This window comes from Phyllobates terribilis, unplaced genomic scaffold (genome assembly GCF_046119375.1).
Source record: "Phyllobates terribilis strain yellow unplaced genomic scaffold, ASM4611937v1 Scaffold_2__4_contigs__length_985480577, whole genome shotgun sequence".
NCBI lineage: Eukaryota > Metazoa > Chordata > Amphibia > Anura > Dendrobatidae > Phyllobates > Phyllobates terribilis.
Genome location: NW_027362762.1, coordinates 96038751 through 96056925, shown reverse-complemented (window position 1 = coordinate 96056925; position 18175 = coordinate 96038751). Strand labels below are relative to the sequence as shown.

The 18175-nt window shown below is 41.8% G+C and overlaps 1 protein-coding gene across 11 annotated transcripts in view; it reads left to right on the top strand.

The window, feature by feature from the left end:
• The window catches only part of PARP4 (poly(ADP-ribose) polymerase family member 4), a 275659-nt gene that overhangs the window by 184413 nt on the left and 73071 nt on the right, over window positions 1-18175 (top strand). For 10 of the 11 annotated variants that reach the window (XM_073662418.1, XM_073662416.1, XM_073662413.1 and 7 more), the window contains 2 exons: window positions 1940-2026; window positions 5767-5919. In XM_073662418.1, coding sequence (XP_073518519.1) covers window positions 1940-2026; window positions 5767-5919 — 240 coding nt within the window. The remainder of the gene's footprint in view (window positions 1-1939; window positions 2027-5766; window positions 5920-18175) is intronic. The other variant, XM_073662419.1, reaches the window with a different exon arrangement.

Here is an 18175-nt window from a genome sequence, read left to right as displayed (position 1 = left end):
TACACTATATACTCGGCAACAGTACCACATCGCCTGTCCTGTATACTGCATGTAATTATCAGGATTTGCTCTTATTCTCTACAAAATTGAAATTGCAAAACCAAGAAGGGAAAAGTCGTAAAATTATGGAAATCACGGGATCAATAGACATGTTGATATGTAAACTATTAAAAAAAAATGGAAACAACATTTTCAAAACATCTTGATCGAGTATGAGCGCCACGCTCAGAAATCCCCGCACTTCCAGCCTTGGCTGCTATCCATGAGATTATTAATGGTTGTCCGAGGAATGTTCTGACACACATTGGTGCACAAATCACCAAGATCCGATGCTGGTAGCTCCCTTTGCAATTGCCAACCAATGACATCCCAGAAGTGCTCTATGGCAGACAAGTCCAGAGATGCTGCAGGCCATAGTAGCACGCTTAGCGTTTAGGCCATGCATGCTGCTCACAGAGGCACAAGCAACATTGGACTTTCATGTTGAAAAAGAGCTCCTGGGATATTTTAGAGAAGTGGCCATACAACTAATTGCACAACCAAATCAACGTAGTGTACTTGGATTGAAGACTAGAGGGGTCCAGTCACCGTACGTTATGCCTCCCTACACCATAACCCTGGGAGTAGGACCGATGTGACGTTCCCTGGCCCTTCATTTAATAATATCTCCTGCCCTGGCCCCTTCTGGTAATAATGTCCCCTGTCCTGGTCCCAATTCTATAATAATGTCCCTTGTCTTTGCCCCTCCAGGTAATATTGTCCCCTTTCCCGGGCCAGTTCCTGTAATAATGTCTTCTCTCCTGGGCCACTTTCTGTAATAATGTCCCTCATCCTTGCACCTTTCTGTAATAATGTCCCCCATTCTATAATAATGTCTCCAGTCCTGGCCCCTTTCTGTAATAATGTCCCCCATCCTATGATAATGACCCCTGTATTGGCCTCTTCCTGTAATAATGTATCTTGTCCTGGCTCTTAATTGTAATAATTTAGTCCATTTTCATCCTCATCCTGTAATAATGTCCCCCATCCTGGCCCCAACCTGTAATAATGTTCCACGTCCTTGCTCTCTTCTCCAACTTTTAAACATTTTTAAAAAATAAAATATTCTACTTACCTGTCCTCCCTTCCACCGTCCTCTTCCATCTCTCTAAACGATGCAGGAAGGCGGGCAGCACATGGCCGTGATGTGCCCTTGATGGGCACGTTGACGTTCGCTGCCAGCCTCTGATATTTCTGATTGGCCACCCGTCTATATAGCAATTGCAGTGCCGGAAGCCAGTGGCTCTCTGACATAATACATTTCAGCTGAATGAGCGTCCGAGGATGCACATTCAGCTGAATACGGCACTGGCGTTGGCGGGCCCCCTGACTCCACAGACCCGGTCTCGGTTGCTCCCCCTGAAACCGCAATCCTTATGCCCCTGCTCAATAGACTATAATAAGTAAAGGCTTTACTGTAGCCAAAGAGTGTATAATACCAATGTCAAGTTCCAGATATTCATCAGTTATGCAACTGCTGTCAGTATATAGATCTGTGGATTCAGAAGGAAGCTTGACGGCGCGTTAAAGGGGTTGTCCACTACTCAGACAACCCCTTCTTAAATGCTAAAGCACCCAATGTAAAATAAATATAGTGTATACTCACTTTCTGTATCAGCGCCATGTCTCCTCATGCTCACGTGACATTGTCATGTGATCCCTGCAGCCAATCAGCTGCAACTTGTTCAAAACATTATTAACATCAGAATAAACTATTAGAAAACAAGTCTTAATTGTGACTGCTTAGGCTTAGTTTATCAGCAAAACGTCCCTAGTAAACACGCAATGTCATTCCCTTAGTCTTAGTATGTGCATGTTTTTTTAGTAAATACTAGATCTATTTAAAAATGCATTTTTATACTTCATAATAATTTATATTTTTGTGTTGCCTGACTTGCAGGACGAGAGACCAATTTCATCAGTCTTGGATTCAGCAACATATAATTTAATGCCTGCAAGTGTCATGCCACCATATTTGGGCTCACGGGTAAGTATATTTGTATTCACGTTGTATAATAAGGTTCCCCTAAAATTGTAGCAGAGCAGCTGAAAAAATTACATATTCATGTCACTAAATGGAGTGGAGAGAACAGAGAAGACCCCACTCTATTCCGGACAGGGCAGGGTGCGGACTCCATACTGGGGCTATTTGGGCAACAGCTGTGAGAACTCCTGAGGATAAGGCCAAACTGAGCGAAAGAGGCTCAGCTAGAAAGCATGACAGGTAGTGGCTACAGTGGTTTTTTAACTGATTGTTTAACAGGTGCAGGATTCTGTAGAACAAGAAATGGTTACACGGCTTTGAGGATTTAATCACTGTTTTTCCTGCAAAATCTTGGGCCCATTGAGCAATAGTTTAGCAGCTACCTGCCACAGCAGTTTTTCAGCCATGCTACGGTTGGCATTACCCTTAAAATATGGTGTGTTGTCCACACAGTGGCTCCCACTCGTGGGTAGAAGAAACTGTGGCTCAGCCTGTGGGAGTTATCTTGATCATTATCACCCTGGAGAATCATTTGGACTATGTCATATTTTGAGGTCCTAGGTACTAGGCTTAGAACATCTGATAGCAAGGGACATTACAGTTAGGTCTATAAATATTTGGACAGAGACCGCATTTTTCTAATTTAGGTTCTACACATTACCACAATGAATTTTGAACAAAACAATTCAGATGCAGTTGAAGTTCAGACTTTCAGCTTTCATTTGAGCGTATCCACATTAAAATTGGATGAAGGGTTTAGGAGTTTCAGCTCCTTAACATGTGCCACCCTGTTTTTAAAGGGACCAAAAGTAATTGGACAATTGACTCCAAGGCTATTTCATGGACAGGTGTGGGCAATCCCCTCGTTATGTCATTCTCAATTAAGCAGATGAAAGGCCTGGAGTTGATTTGAGGTGTGGTGCTTGCATTTGGAAGGTTTTGCTGCGAAGTAAACATGCGGTCAAAGGAGCTCTCCATGCAGGTGAAACAAGCCATCCTTAAGCTGCAAAAACATAAAAAACCCATCCGAGAAATTGCTGCAATATTAGGAGTGGCAAAATCTACAGTTTGGTACATCCTGAGAAAGAAAGAAAGCACTAGTGAACTCATTAATGCAAAAAGACCTGGGCACCCACGGTGGATGATTGCAGAATAATCTCCATGGTGAAGAGAAACCCCTTCACAACAGCCAACCAAGTGAACAACACTCTCCAGGAGGTAGGCGTATCAATATCCAAATCTACCATAAAGATAAGACTGCATGAAAGTAAATACAGAGGGTTCACTGCACGGTGCGAACCACTCATAAGCATCAAGAAGAAAAGGCTAGACTGGACTTTGCTAAAAAACATCTAAAAAAGCCAGCACATTTCTGGAAGAACATTCTTTGGACAGATGAAACCAAGACCAACCTCTACCAGAATGATGGAAAGAGAAAAGTATGGCGAAGGCGTGGTACAGCTCATGATCCAAAGCATACCACATCATCTGTAAAACACGGCGGAGGCAGTGTGATGGCTTGGGCATGCATGGCTGCCAGTGGCACTGGGTCACTAGTGTTTATTGATGATGTGACACAGGATAGAAGCAGCCGAATGAACTCTGATGTATTCAGAGCCATACTGTGTGCTCAGATCCAGCCAAATGCAGCCAAACTGATTGGTCGTCGTTTCATACTACAGATGGACAATGACCCAAAACATAAAGCCAAAGCAACCCAGGAGTTTATTAAAGCAAAGAAGTGGAATATTCTTGAATGGCCAAGTCAGTCACCTGATCTCAACCCAATTGAGCATGCATTTCACTTGTTAAAGACTAAACTTCAGACAGAAAGGCCCATAAACAAACAGCAACTGAAAACCACCGCAGTGAAGGCCTGGCAGAGCATCAAAAAGGAGGAAACACAGCGTCTGGTGAGGTCCATGAGTTCAAGACTTCAGGCAGTCATTGCCAACAAAAGGTTTTCAACCAAGTACTAGAAATGAACATTTTATTTACAATTATTTAATCTGTCCAATTACTTTTGGTCCCTTTAAAAACAGGGTGGCACATGTTAAGGAGCTGAAACTCCTAAACCCTTCATCCAATTTTAATGTGGATACCCTCAAATGAAAGCTGAAAGTCTGAACTTCAACTGCATCTGAATTGTTTTGTTTAAAATTCATTGTGGTAATGTCTAGAACCAAAATTAGAAAAATGTTGTCTCTGTCCAAATATATATGGACCTAACTGTATATATTATATGTGAAGTTTCATTGTTTTGCATGTTCTGCATTAAAACTGGTTGGACTGAAAGATCACTTTGTGATAACTGTGTTACCCAATAATGACAATCTCAATTTTGTAGGCTAGGGTCACGTGAGCATATAAAAAAATCGGTCCGAGTTTCATCCAGAAAAGTGGGGTGTTTTTCTCACTTTGTCATCTATGTGCTGTCCTAGAGAATGTCCAAGAGAATGCCAAGAGTGTGCAAAGCAGTCATCAAAGCAAAAGGTGGCTACTTTAAAGAACCTAGAATATAAGACATATTTTCAGTTGTTTCACACTTTTTTGTTAAGTATATAATTCCACATGTGTTAATTCATAGTTTTGATGTCTTCAGTGTGAATGTACAATTTTCATAGTCATGAAAATACAGAAAAATCTTTAAATGAGAAGGTGTGTCCAAACTTTTGGTCTGTACTGTACATTCTGCGTAGACACTCAGACAAACAACATTGACATCAGTAACACAGATAGTCATTAAATGATGACTAATGCTACCACTGACAAACATTTTGTTGTTTGTGCAGAGGTTGAAAAGGACCTGTCACTTGGTCAATAAAATTGAGCAAAATAGCTTGTAAAAATCCCGGAGCTCCCCTGATTCTGCCGCTCTTTTCCATTTTGTGCTGTGTTACTCCATTGCAGAGATATTCACATTTGTTGCTTTGGAGCACAATAGGTGAAATCTCTGCTTGCAGACCAACTGGGTGTTTATTTAGTCTTCTCTGGGGGGCGTGTGCTTTTACCTCTTACTCCCAGACAGTGCGAATCAGTGCTTGGCTGCATCTGAGATTGATAGACTGCTTGATCGCCTGCCAAGCTGTGATTAGCAGCATCTGGGAGAGTGGTGTTAAAGCGCATGCCCCTAGATAAGAAACTCCTAGTTGGACTGCAAAGCAGAGATTTCACATACTGCTCTTAAGAAGAAACAAATGTGAATATCTCTGCAATGGAGTGCCACAGTGCGAAAAAGGAAAAGAGCGTCAGATTCATGAGAGCTCAGGGATTTTTACAAGATGTTTATCTCAAAGTGACAAGTAACTATCTCTGATGGAACTAGTATACAGACCCCGCTATTAACAAAAGAAAAGTATCACCATAATCCAATTGACCCGCAAAATAATGAAAAACAGAACCCAAAACTCAACAGTGGAATTTCTGTTTTTTTTTTCATTGCCTAAAAGTAATATATTTCTTTTTAAATGCTTTATATGTTAAACTAAATGGCGCTATAAAAAAAAAAGTTTCTCCCTAAAAACCTCATCTGGCTATGTTTAAAGAAAAAAACAAAAAAGATATGAGCCTTAGAAAGGATGGATGAAAAAAATGGCTGCTGGTCATACACATATATAAACTGCATTTATGATGAGAATATTTTATTCTGAATTATCGTTAATATTCTTTTATGCAACATTTGCTCAGTCTGCCTAGATTATATAAAAAGGAATCACATTAATCACTGTTTTAATTGTACTCAGATGCCTATGTCCGCCCCCAAAAAGTCTATGTTGGGATTTGGTGTATTTGAAAAGTCCTCCTCTATGGATATTGTAGAACAGAAGGAAAGTGCACAGAGTTTAGATGAATTTCTTCTAGGTTCTATTGGGCTTCATTCACTATCACAAAATGCGGTATGTTTACTTTCGTGTTTATATTAGGTAATATATTTTACAATGTTTGTATTGTATACATGAGGAGAATTTATGCATATAATCAAATTCCTTTTAAAGGGAACCCAACGGAAGATTCATGCTGAAAGCAGCCCTGAAAGGACACTGACTGCATTGTTACAGCTATGTTTGTGATACTCTGAAACACTGTGGAGTTTCAGAGAACACATAGTTTGACAAGCTGGTCGGGGACCATACTTCTGGGATAATTGGTCAATGAGACAGGTGCATAATGTCTTCACTATTTCAGATTTAAAGGTCTCTCTTTATACACACAAACCTCCCAACCATCCTGGATCCAGTGGGACTGTTCCGAACTTGGGGAGCTGTCCAACTGCCTAGGGAGGTCAGGGACCTGTCCCAATTTCAGCTGCACCTGTGTCCTCAGGACACAGATGCAGCTGAATATAATGGTGGTGCAGAGAGCGGATAGATCCTTCCTCCACCATCCAGTCTATGTAAAAGTCCTGTCAGGACCTTCTCAGGTCACGTGACTAGACAATGGAAAAGAGAGGCAGGACACAGGCAAAGTGTGTGTTATACTTGTGTGTTGATGTAGCTGTGTAGGTGGGTGGGCATCATACTGTTTGGGGAGCTTTGTGGGTGGAGTCTGTGGTGATCATCAGACTATGTGGGAGGAATGAACTGTGAGGACATTACATTGTGTGTGTGGGGGCACTGTGGGGGCAGTATACTGTGTGCGGGGGCCACCAGACTGTGTGGAATTTAATCTACTGTGGAATCTACTGCCTGCGACGGCAAGTTATAGTGACCGAAGCTTGTTACAGCACATCCGCCTCCCATTCCAATGAATGGGAGGCTGATGTGCAGTACCCTGCGGCGGTCACTACAGATGGACGGCCAAGCACCACAGGTAAGGACTTACGGCCAGCGACCGCTGGCTCCGATAACAGCTGATTGGCGGGGGTGTCGCTTGCGGGACCCTGGCCGATCATACATTGATGGCATCAATGTGACAGTACTCGACAACTTCTTTAATGAATATTGTTAAAAGCAAGCAAAGGGGAAATAAATATCCATCCAACATGGGGAAAAAATTTTTAATTACCTAAGACGTAAGATTGTATGAAATAGTGAGCTGGCAAGAAAAGGTGTATGTATATGTGTATATGTATGTGTGTATATATACAGTACAGACCAAAAGTTTGGACACACCTTCTCATTTAAAGATTTTTCTGTATTTTCATGACTATGAAAATTGTACATTCACACTGAAGGCATCAAAACTATGAATTAACACATGTGGAATTATATACTTAACAAAAAAGTGTGAAACAACTGAAAATTTGTCTTATATTCTAGGTTCTTCAAAGTAGCCACCTTTTGCTTTGATGACTGCTTTGCCTACTCTTGGCATTCTCTTGATGAGCTTCAAGTGGTAGTCACCGGAAATGGTCTTCCAACAATCTTGAAGGAGTTCCCAGAGATGCTTAGCACTTGTTGGCCCTTTTGCCTTCACTCTGCGGTCCAGCTCACCCCAAACCATCACGATTGGGTTCAGGTCTGGTGACTGTGGAGGCCAGGTCATCTAGCGTAGCACCTTATCACTCTTCTTCTTGGTCAAATAGCCCTTACACAGCCTGGAGGTGTGTTTGGGGTCATTGTACTGTTGAAAAATAAATGATGGTCCAACTAAACGCAAACCGGATGGAATACCATGCCGCTGCAAGATGCTGTGGTAGCCATGCTGGTTCAGTATGCCTTCAATTTTGAATAAATCCCCAACAGTGTCACCAGCAAAGCACCCCCACACCATCACACCTCCTCCTCCATGCTTCACGGTGGGAACCAGGCATGTAGAGTCCATCCGTTCACCTTTTCTGCGTCGCACAAAGACACGGTGGTTGGAACCAAAGATCTCAAATTTGGACTCATCAGAACAAAGCACAGATTTCCACTGGTCTAATGTCCATTCCTTGTGTTCTTTAGCCCAAACAAGTCTCTTCTGCTTGTTGCCTGTCCTTAGCAGTGATTTCCTAGCAGCTATTTTACCATGAAGGCCTGCTGCACAAAGTCTCCTCTTAACAGTTGTTGTAGAGATGTGTCTGCTGCTAGAACTCTGTGTGGCATTGACCTGGTCTCTAATCTGAGCTGCTGTTAACCTGCAATTTCTGAGGCTGGTGACTCGGATAAACTTATCCTCAGAAGCAAAGGTGACTCTTGGTCTTCCTTTCCTGGGCGGTCCTCATGTGAGCCAGTTTCTTTGTAGCGCTTGATGGTTTTTGCAACTGCACTTGGGGACCCTTTCAAAGTTTTCCCAATTTTTCGGACTGACTGACCTTCATTTCTTAAAGTAATGATGGCCGCTCATTTTTCTTTACTTAGCTGCTTTTTTCTTGCCATAATACAAATTCTAACAGTCTATTCAGTAGGACTATCAGCTGTGTATCCACCAGACTTCTGCACAACACAACTGATGGTCCCAACCCCATTTATAAGGCAAGAAATCCCACTTATTAAACCTGACAGGGCACACCTGTGAAGTGAAAACCATTTCCGGTGACTACCTCTTGAAGCTCATCAAGAGAATGCCAAGAGTGTGCAAAGCAGTCATCAAAGCAAAAGGTGGCTACTGTGAAGAACCTAGAATATAAGACATATTTTCAGTTGTTTCGCACTTTTTTGTTAAGTATATAATTCCACATGTGTTAATTCATAGTTTTGATGCCTTCAGTGTGAATGTACAATTTTCAAAGTCATGAAAATACAGAAAAATCTTTAAATGAGAAGGTGTGTCCAAACTTTTGGTCTGTACTGTGTATATATACACAAACAGTGGGTACGGAAAGTATTCAGACCCCTTTAAATTTTTCACTCTTTAAATGTCTCATTGCAGCCATTTGGTAAATTCTAAAAAAGTTCATTTTTTTTTCTCATTAAAGTACACTCTGCACCCCATCTTGACTGAAAAAAAACAGAAATGTAGAAATTTTTGCAAATTTATTAAAAAAGAAAAACTGAAATATCACATGGTTATAAGTATTCAGACCCTTTGATCAGTATTGAGTAGAAGCACCATTTTGAGCTAACACAGCCATGAGTCTTCTTGGGAATGATGCAACAACCTGGTTTTGGGAATCTGCCATTCTTCCTTGCAGATCCTCTCCAGTTCAGTCAGGTTGGATGGTGAACGTTGGTGGACACCAAATTTCAGATGTCTCCAGAGATGCTCAATTGGGTTTAGGTCAGGGCTCTGGCTGGGCCAGTCAACAATGGTCACAGAGTTGTTCTGAAGCCACTCGTTTGTTATTTTAGCTGTGTGATTAGGGTCATTGTCTTGTTGGAAGGTGAACCTTCTGCCAAATCTGAGGTCCTGAGCACTCTGGAAGAGGTTTTCATCCAGGATATCTCTATACTTGGCTGCTTTCATGTTTCCTTCAATTGCAACCAGTCGTCCTGTCCCTGCTGCTGAAAAACACCCTCTTAGCATGATGCTGCCACCACCATGTTTCACTGTTGGGATTGTATTGGGTAGGTGATGAGCAGTGCCTGGTTTTCTCCACATATACCACTTAGAATTATCACCTAAAAGTTATATCTTCGTCTCATTAGACCAGAGGATCTTATTTCTCATAGTCTGGGAGTCCTTCATGTGTTTTTGAGCAAACTCTATGCGGGCTTTCATATGTCTTGCACTAAGGAGAGGCTTCCGTCGGGCCACTCTGCCATAAAGGCCCGACTGGTGGAGGGCTGCAGTGATAGTTGACTTTGTGGAACTTTCTCCCATCTCCCTACTGCATCTCTGTAGCTCAGCCACAGTGATCTTGGGGTTCTTCTTTACCGCTCTCACCAAGGCTCTTCTCCCACGATTGCTCAGTTTGGCTGGACAGCCAGGTCTAGGAAGACTTCTGGTGGTCGCAAACTTCTTCCATTTAAGGATTATGGAGGCCACAGTGCTCTTAGGAACCTTGAGTAATGCAGAAATTTTTTCGTAACCATGGCCAGATCTGTGCCTTGCCACAAATCTGTCTCTGAGCTCCTTGGGCAGTTCCTTTGAGCTCATGATTCTCATTTGGTCTGACATGCACTGTGAGCTGTGAGGTCTTACATGTCTTATTTCTGTTAATACAACAAAATAACAATGACAGATAGGACCTTGGATATAATAAGGGGCATACCACTAAACATTATATAAACCAGAGAGACCATAGGTATTTTCAAAACCCCAAAATAACATAATTAAAACACCATATGTTGACTAAAAGAGATAAATGCTTTATTTATGTATTTTTCAAAAAAAATAACACATAGGTATAAATAACATGTGTGAAAAGACATAACATGGGCATGTGAGGCAGCAGGGGGTAGATAGAGACACAGCTGGTATCAAATTCACATTGGACCTATACTAGGTCACATAGTCCAACCCATACAATCCATTAGTCACAGACAATGTGTGCAGAAAAAGTTAAAATAACATAAATCAAGTGACCTATAACAAGTCACAATATAAACAACCTTCAGAGGTTTTTTCAGCAACACATAAAAAGTACAAGCATCACATGGAAAGGGTTAGGTAAGACATACTTAGTGAAAGTAAACAGGTGACTAGCAGTGCCAGGGGAGGCCCCCACAGGTGTTTCTGTACTTCCTCAGTGGGCCTCCCCTGGCACTGCTAGTCACCTGTTTACTTTCACTAAGTATGTCTTACCTAACCCTTTCCATGTGATGCTTGTACTTTTTATGTGTTGCTGAAAAAACCTCTGAAGGTTGTTTATATTGTGACTTGTTATAGGTCACTTGATTTATGTTATTTTAACTTTTTCTGCACACATTGTCTGTGACTAATGGATTGTATGGGTTGGACTATGTGACCTAGTATAGGTCCAATGTGAATTTGATACCAGCTGTGTCTCTATCTACCCCCTGCTGCCTCACATGCCCATGTTATGTCTTTTCACACATGTTATTTATACCTATGTGTTATTTAAAAAAAAAATACATAAATAAAGCATTTATCTCTTTTAGTCAACATATGGTGTTTAAATTATGTTATTTTGGGGTTTTGAAAATACCTATGGTCTCTCTGGTTTATATTATTTCTGTTAATGTTGATGATTATGGCTTACAGCCAATGAAAACACAAAAGTCATTATCTCAGGAAATTAGAATACTTTATAACAACAGCTTGAAAAATGTTTTTAAAATCTGAAATGTTGTCCTACTGAAATGTATGTTTAGTAAATGCCCTCAATACTTGGTCGGGGCTCCTTTTGCATCAATTAGTGCATCAATGCGGCGTGGCATGAAGGCGATCAGCCTGTGGCACTGCTGAGGGGTTATGGAAGCCCAGGTGGCTTTGATAGCAGCCTTCAGCTCGTCTACATTGTTGGGTCTGGTGTCTCTCATCTTCCTCTTGACAATACCCCATAGATTCTCTATAATAGATTCTCTATGGGGTTAAGGTCAGGCCAGTTTGCTGCCAATCAAGCACAGTGATACTGTTGTTTGTAAACCAGGTATTGGTACTTTTGGCAGTGTGGACAGGGGCCAAGTCCTGCTGGAGAATGACATTTCCTTCTCCAAAAAGCTTGTTGGCAGAGGGAAGCACGAAGTGCTCTAAAATTTCCTGGTAGACGACTTCGCTGACTTTGGTCTTGATAAAACACAGTGGACCTACACCAGCAGATGACATGGCTCCCCAAACCATCACTGATTGTGGAAACTTCACACTAGACCTCAAGCAGCTTAGATTGTGGCCTCACCACTCTTCCTCCAGACTCTGGGACCTTAATTTCCAAATGAAAATTGGAACTCTGGGACCTTGTGGAGTGTGTCAATGACTGCCTTCTGGACATCTGTCAAGTCTGCAGTCTTCCCCGTGATTGTGGAGCCTACTGAAACAGACTAAGGGACTTTCTTAAACGCTAAGGAAGCCTTTTCAGGTGTTTTTTGTTAATTTTTCTAATTTACTGAGATACTGATTTTTGTGTTTTCATTGGCTGTAAGCCATAATCAGCAACATTAACAGAAATAAACACTTGAAATAGATCACTCTGTGTGTAATGACTCTATATAATATGAGGTTCACTTTTTGTATTGAAGAACTAAAATAAATTCTAATTTAGTGAGATGCACGTGTGTGTGTGTGTGTGTGTGTGTGTGTGTGTGTGTGTATATATATATATATATATATATACAGTACAGACCAAAACTTTGGACACACCTTCTCATTTAAAGATATTTGTGTATATTCATGACTTTGAAAATTGTACATTCACAATGAAGGCATCAAAACTATGAATTAACACATGTGGAATTATATACTTAACAAAAAAGTGTGAAACAACTGATAATATGTCTTATATTCTAGGTTCTTCAAAGTAGCCACCTTTTGCTTTGATGACTGCTTTGCACACTCTTGGCATTCTCTTGATGAGCTGCAAGAGGTAGTCACCGGAAATGGTCTTCCAACAATCTTGAAGGAGTTCCCAGAGAAGCTTAGCACTTGTTGGCCCTTTTGCCTTCAATCTGCGGTCCAGCTCACCCCAAACCATCTCGATTGGGTTCAGGTCTGGTGACTGTGGAGGCCAGATCATCTGGCATAACACCCCATCACTCTCCCTCTTAGTTAACCCCTTACTTACCGGGGACGTATTAGTACGCATATTTGCGTACCCTCCGTTCAGTGAGGGCTGCTGCGCTGAGCCCTCACTGAACGGAGCACATGTCAGCTGATTCTTACAGCTGACATGTGCCCGCAACAGCCGCGGGTGGAATCGCGATCCACCCGCGGCTGTTAACCAGTTAAATGCTGCTGTCAATCTCCGACAGCAGCATTTAACGCGCGCTTCCGGGTAGCGCGTCATAAGCCCCGCCCACCGGCGACCCCGTCACGTGATCGCGGGTCGCCGATGGGCGTGCATGACAACCCAGGGTCTGCAGCAGACGCCTGTGGTTGTCATGATCTTGTCGCTATGAGCGGCACCTAGTGGTCGGCGCTCATAGCACAGGACCATTTCTGCTGCATGCAGGGGACCTGCTCGTCCCCTGTATGTAGCAGAGGCGATCGGATAGTTGCTGCTTCTAGTCTCCTATGGAGACTATAGAAGCATGCAAAAAGTAAAAAAAAAAAGTTTTTAAAAATATAAAAAAAAATAAAAAAATATAAAAGTTTAAATCACCCCCCTTTCGCCCCATTCAAAATAAAATATATATAAAAAACCCCACATACACATATTTGGTATCGCCGCGTTCAGAATCGCCCGATCTATCAATATAAAAAAAAAATTATTCCGATCGGTAAACGGCATAGCGAGAAAAAAATTCTAAACGCCAGAATTACGTTTTTTGGTCGCCGCAAAATTGCAATAAAATGCAATAACGGGCGATCAAAACATCGGATCTACCCCAAATGTTATCAATAAAAACGTCAGCCTGGCACGCAAAAAATAAGCCATCAACCAGCCCCACATCACGAAAAATGGAGACGCTACGGGTCTTAGAAAATGGCGCTATTTTTTTATTTTTTTTTTTACCAAATTTTGGAATTTTTTTTCACCACTTAAATATAAAAGAACCTATACATGTTTGGTGTCTATGAACTCGTAATGACCTGTAGAATAAGAAGGGCAGGTCAGTTTTAGCATTCAGTGAACATGGTAAAAAAAATAAATAAAAAACAACTGTGGTATTGCACTTTTTTTGCAATTTTACCGCACTTGGAATTTTTTTCCCGTTTTCCCGTATAGGATATGATAAAACTAGTAATGGCGTTGAAAAGTACAACTCGTCCCGCAAAAAATAAGCCCTCACATGGCCATATTGACCAAAAAATAAAAACGCTATGGCTCTGGGAACAAGGGGAGCAAAAACGAAAATGCAAAAACGAAAAATGCTCCGGGGCTTAAGGGGTTTAAAGAGCCCTTACACAGCCTGGAGGTGTGTTTGGGGTCATTGTCCTGTTGAAAAATAAATGATGGTCCAACTAAACGCAAACCGGATGGAATAGCATGCCGCTGCAAGATGCTGTGGTAGCCATGCTGGTTCAGTATGCCTTCAATTTTGAATAAATCCCCAACAGTGTCACCAGCAAAGCACCCCCACACCATCACACCTCCTCCATGGTTCACGGTGGGAACCAGGCATGTAGAGACCATCCGTTCACCTTTTCTGCGTCGCACAAAGACACAGTGGTTGGAACCAAAGATCTCAAATTTGGACTCATTGTTATGATCTGCTACAAGAACTAAGGAAAGATAGGAAAACTGTCCCTACAATAGGACTAAGCTGATTCCCTACGATGAAGCGGGCAACCTGTTCCTTGTGAACAGACCCGCCTTCGTCCTCAGCTAGTCTGAACGCAGACCTATAGATATACGGGAGGGGTCCCTAAAAGTACTAAGGACTGGGACAAAATTGGACACCTCCTAGCAGAAGTTGTAGTGGAGCAAAAAGACAAACAGACAAAAATACTTAGAGGTCCAAGGACCAAGCAAACTATAGAGATAGGTACAAAGCACCTGGCTAGATTAAGAGTCAAAGTAACACTGAAGTCCAGCAAAGCCAGAAGGGCGGAGTTGGAATAAATAGGCAGCAGGTCACGTGACCACAAAATAGAAAAACAACTAACAGGAGGTTTCTAACACTCATCAGACCAAAGCACAGATTTCCACTGGTCTAATGTCCATTCCTTGTGTTCTTTAGCCCAAACAAGTCTCTTCTGCTTGTTGCCTGTCCTTAGCAGTGATTTCCTAGCAGCTATTTTACCATGAAGGCCTGCTGCACAAAGTCTCCTCTTAACAGTTGTTGTAGAGATGTGTCTGCTGCTAGAACTCTGTGTGGCATTGACCTGGTCTCTAATCTGAGCTGCTGTTAACCTGCAATTTCTGAGGCTGGTGACTCGGATAAACTTATCCTCAGAAGCAAAGGTGACTCTTGGTCTTCCTTTCCTGGGCGGTCCTCATGTGAGCCAGTTTCTTTGTAGCGCTTGATGGTTTTTGCAACTGCACTTGGGGACCCTTTCAAAGTTTTCCCAATTTTTCGGACTGACTGACCTTCATTTCTTAAAGTAATGATGGCCGCTCATTTTTCTTTACTTAGCTGCTTTTTTCTTGCCATAATACAAATTCTATTCAGTAGGACTATCAGCTGTGTATCCAACTGACTTCTGCACAACACAACTGATGTTCCCAACCCCACTTATAAGGCAAGAAATCCCACTTATTAAACCTGACAGGGCACACCTGTGAAGTGAAAACCATTTCCGGTGACTACCTCTTGAAGCTCATCAAGAGAATGCCAAGAGTGTGCAAAGCATTCATCAAAGCAAAAGGTGGCTACTTTGAAGAACCTAGAATATAAGACATATTTTCAGTTGTTTCACACTTTTTTGTTAAGTATATAATTCCACATGTGTTAATTCATAGTTTTGATGCCTTCAGTGTGAATATGCAATTTTCAAAGTCATGAAAATACAGAAAAATCTTTAAATGAGAAGGTGTGTCCAAACTTTTGGTCTGTACTGTGTGTATATATATATATATATATATATATATATATATATACATACATATATATATATATCTGGAAAGTGAATCTGTTTGTTAGCTAAAAGTTTTTTTTAGGTTTTGCTGACATCTGTGTATAACATCGGCAAGTACAATGTGAGAAAAAATCGCATTGCAATCGCCTCAATGACATTCATTGAGGCAGTGTTCCCCTGCGAGTTTTTCCTCACCTGGAATTGGAGTGATTAAAAAAAATCACCAATGTAAGTCAATGGGTGCGAGAAAAAAAATCACACGGACCGCGGACCATGCGCATGCCATGCTATTTTTACGCACACATATCATCGCAAACCCAACATTCCATCAGCTGAGTCCACTAAATTCATAGCGTGAACCGTCAGAATAGAATAGATTGAATAGATTGATAGAAAGATGTCATTGAGATATATATTAAGTGCTGTATAGTTTTCTGTAATTGTAATTAGTTAAAAAATAAATAAATTAAAGAGATAAAATAAAGAAATTTCTCGAGCGAGCAGTGACATCAGTAAGGTTACAGCAGTTCATAGGCTGGCTCACACAGAGCTTACCATGGGAAACGCTGCCTGTGACCTGCAGTAACCTTAATTACGTCACCGCTCGTCACTGCAGCCGGGTTCTCACGGTACTCTCACTGTGTTCCAGCTGGCGTGGCGAGCGATCTCGTTACTGACAACTGACATCAATCCCAAAACTATTACCCCACTTGCCAATGCACCAGGGCAAGTGGGAAGAGCTGAGGCTTAGAGGCAGAATTGGCACATCTAATGGATGTGCCATTTCTTGGGTGGCTGGGGGCTGGTGTTATTAGTGTTACGAAACTGCAACTCCTCACTAGGGCAGAAGAGGGAAAAGCTGTCCCTGCACTAGGTCTAGACTGAAGCCCTACGGTGGAGTGGGCAACCTATTCCTAGCGAATAGACCCACCGACGTTTCCTAGACTAAACTCAAAAGAAGACCGAAAGGAAGAGGGGGAGGAGACCCTGAAAGAACTAAGGACTGGGAAAAAACAAACAGGTGACCTCCTAGCAGGAAAGAAGAGGAAGCTGCAGAAACGAAAAAGGGAATAAAGGAATCTCAGCAGGCAGAACTAGTGGATTCAAGAACTGCACAAAACTAAACACAGAAAGTACTACTACCAAACCTCCTAGCCAGAACTCTAGCGGATTAACACTGTTGTCTGGCAAGGACTAGGAGGCAGGTGTTGGGTAATAAAGGGTGATACAATCACCTGACCTTAGTCAAAACCAACACCAGGGGAATAAGACCAACAGCCAGAAAACCACAACAAAATGGCGGATGGTCCCAAAGAAACAGATTCTAACAATTAGTCTGGGAGGGGGCCAATATCCATGGCCCCTTCTCTGGCTATTAATACCAGCCCGCAGCTGCCTGTTTAGCCTTTGCTGGTTGGTAATAAAAATAGAGGAAACCCCACGTCATTTTTTGGGGGGGTTCCCCCTTTTTAATAACCAGTAAATGCTATGCAAACAGCTGTGAGCTGACATTTATAGCTTGAAAAGCTCCATGTTTATTGCCCCCTTCCTAGACTTTTAAAACCAGCTCTCAGCTGTCTGCTTTCCCTCAGCTGGTTAATAAAAATAAGGTGGACTCCACGCTATTTTTTTATTTCTTTATTTAGTAGCTAAATACAAGTACAGAAAACTACACACACAAAGCACTGATTATACATCTCAATGACATATTTCTATCTATCTATATCTATATATAAGATTGTTTTATTAGTTCGAAAACTAGCTTGAAATGACAGAGAATTACTGTATGTATAAGCTGATGTTCAAAATGCATTGCATATGGATTGCATACGCATGTCATACGGATGCTAGGTGAGGAAAAAACGCACACTTGCTTAGCACTTGCATGGCATACGGATGCTAGGTGAGAAAAAAATGCATGACACTTGCCTGACATTCTAACTTTTCTGGCTGAGAATCTCAGCTACTTTATATATGCAGATGTGAGCGTATCCTTAGTAGGAGAGCGGGCACAGCAGGAATTGGATAATCGAATGTTCCACCCTTCCTTTGGCTGGCATTGGCTGCACTCTTATCATTCTGCCTGTCATAATAAAGCAGCTCCTTACTACTACTTCCAAAGACCGGTCCTGTTTGCAGTTAGCGCTGTGAGTTAGCTTAGCAGTAAAAACTTTAGAGGGAAAATCCTGTCACTGCCGCCCCAGGTCACGGGCCCGATAGTGGTTACGTGGTCTATCACTTTAGGCGGTACGCACCTGTTTCCTAACAATTTCTGCCATTATAAAATAAGACCTCATATAGTCACATCAGTGAAAAAAAAATGTTACGGGTTCTGAAATATGAAAGGGCAAAAAACAAGAAAAAGGTGTCTGAACATTAAGCCATTTTTGAGGTTTGGTCGTTAAAGTAAATATGTCACCAGGTTTATGGTTCCATATCTGAGGACAGAGACCCAGATTCCCATGCTATATCAATTACTTGGTTTTGATAAAATGCTGTCTTATCAGCTGCAGCCCTGTTAGTACTCTCAATGGTGAGTTCCTACTATGTAATCCTCCATATCTATAAGCTCTGCCTACCTATACCGACCATAACTATTTGAGAGTTTTTAGACAATGCAATGTACAGTATTTGCAGAAAACTGTCAATCACCATCAGGGGTGCGGCTAGATTGAATTCCTCACTGAGAAGACTAGAGCTGCAGCAGAGAAA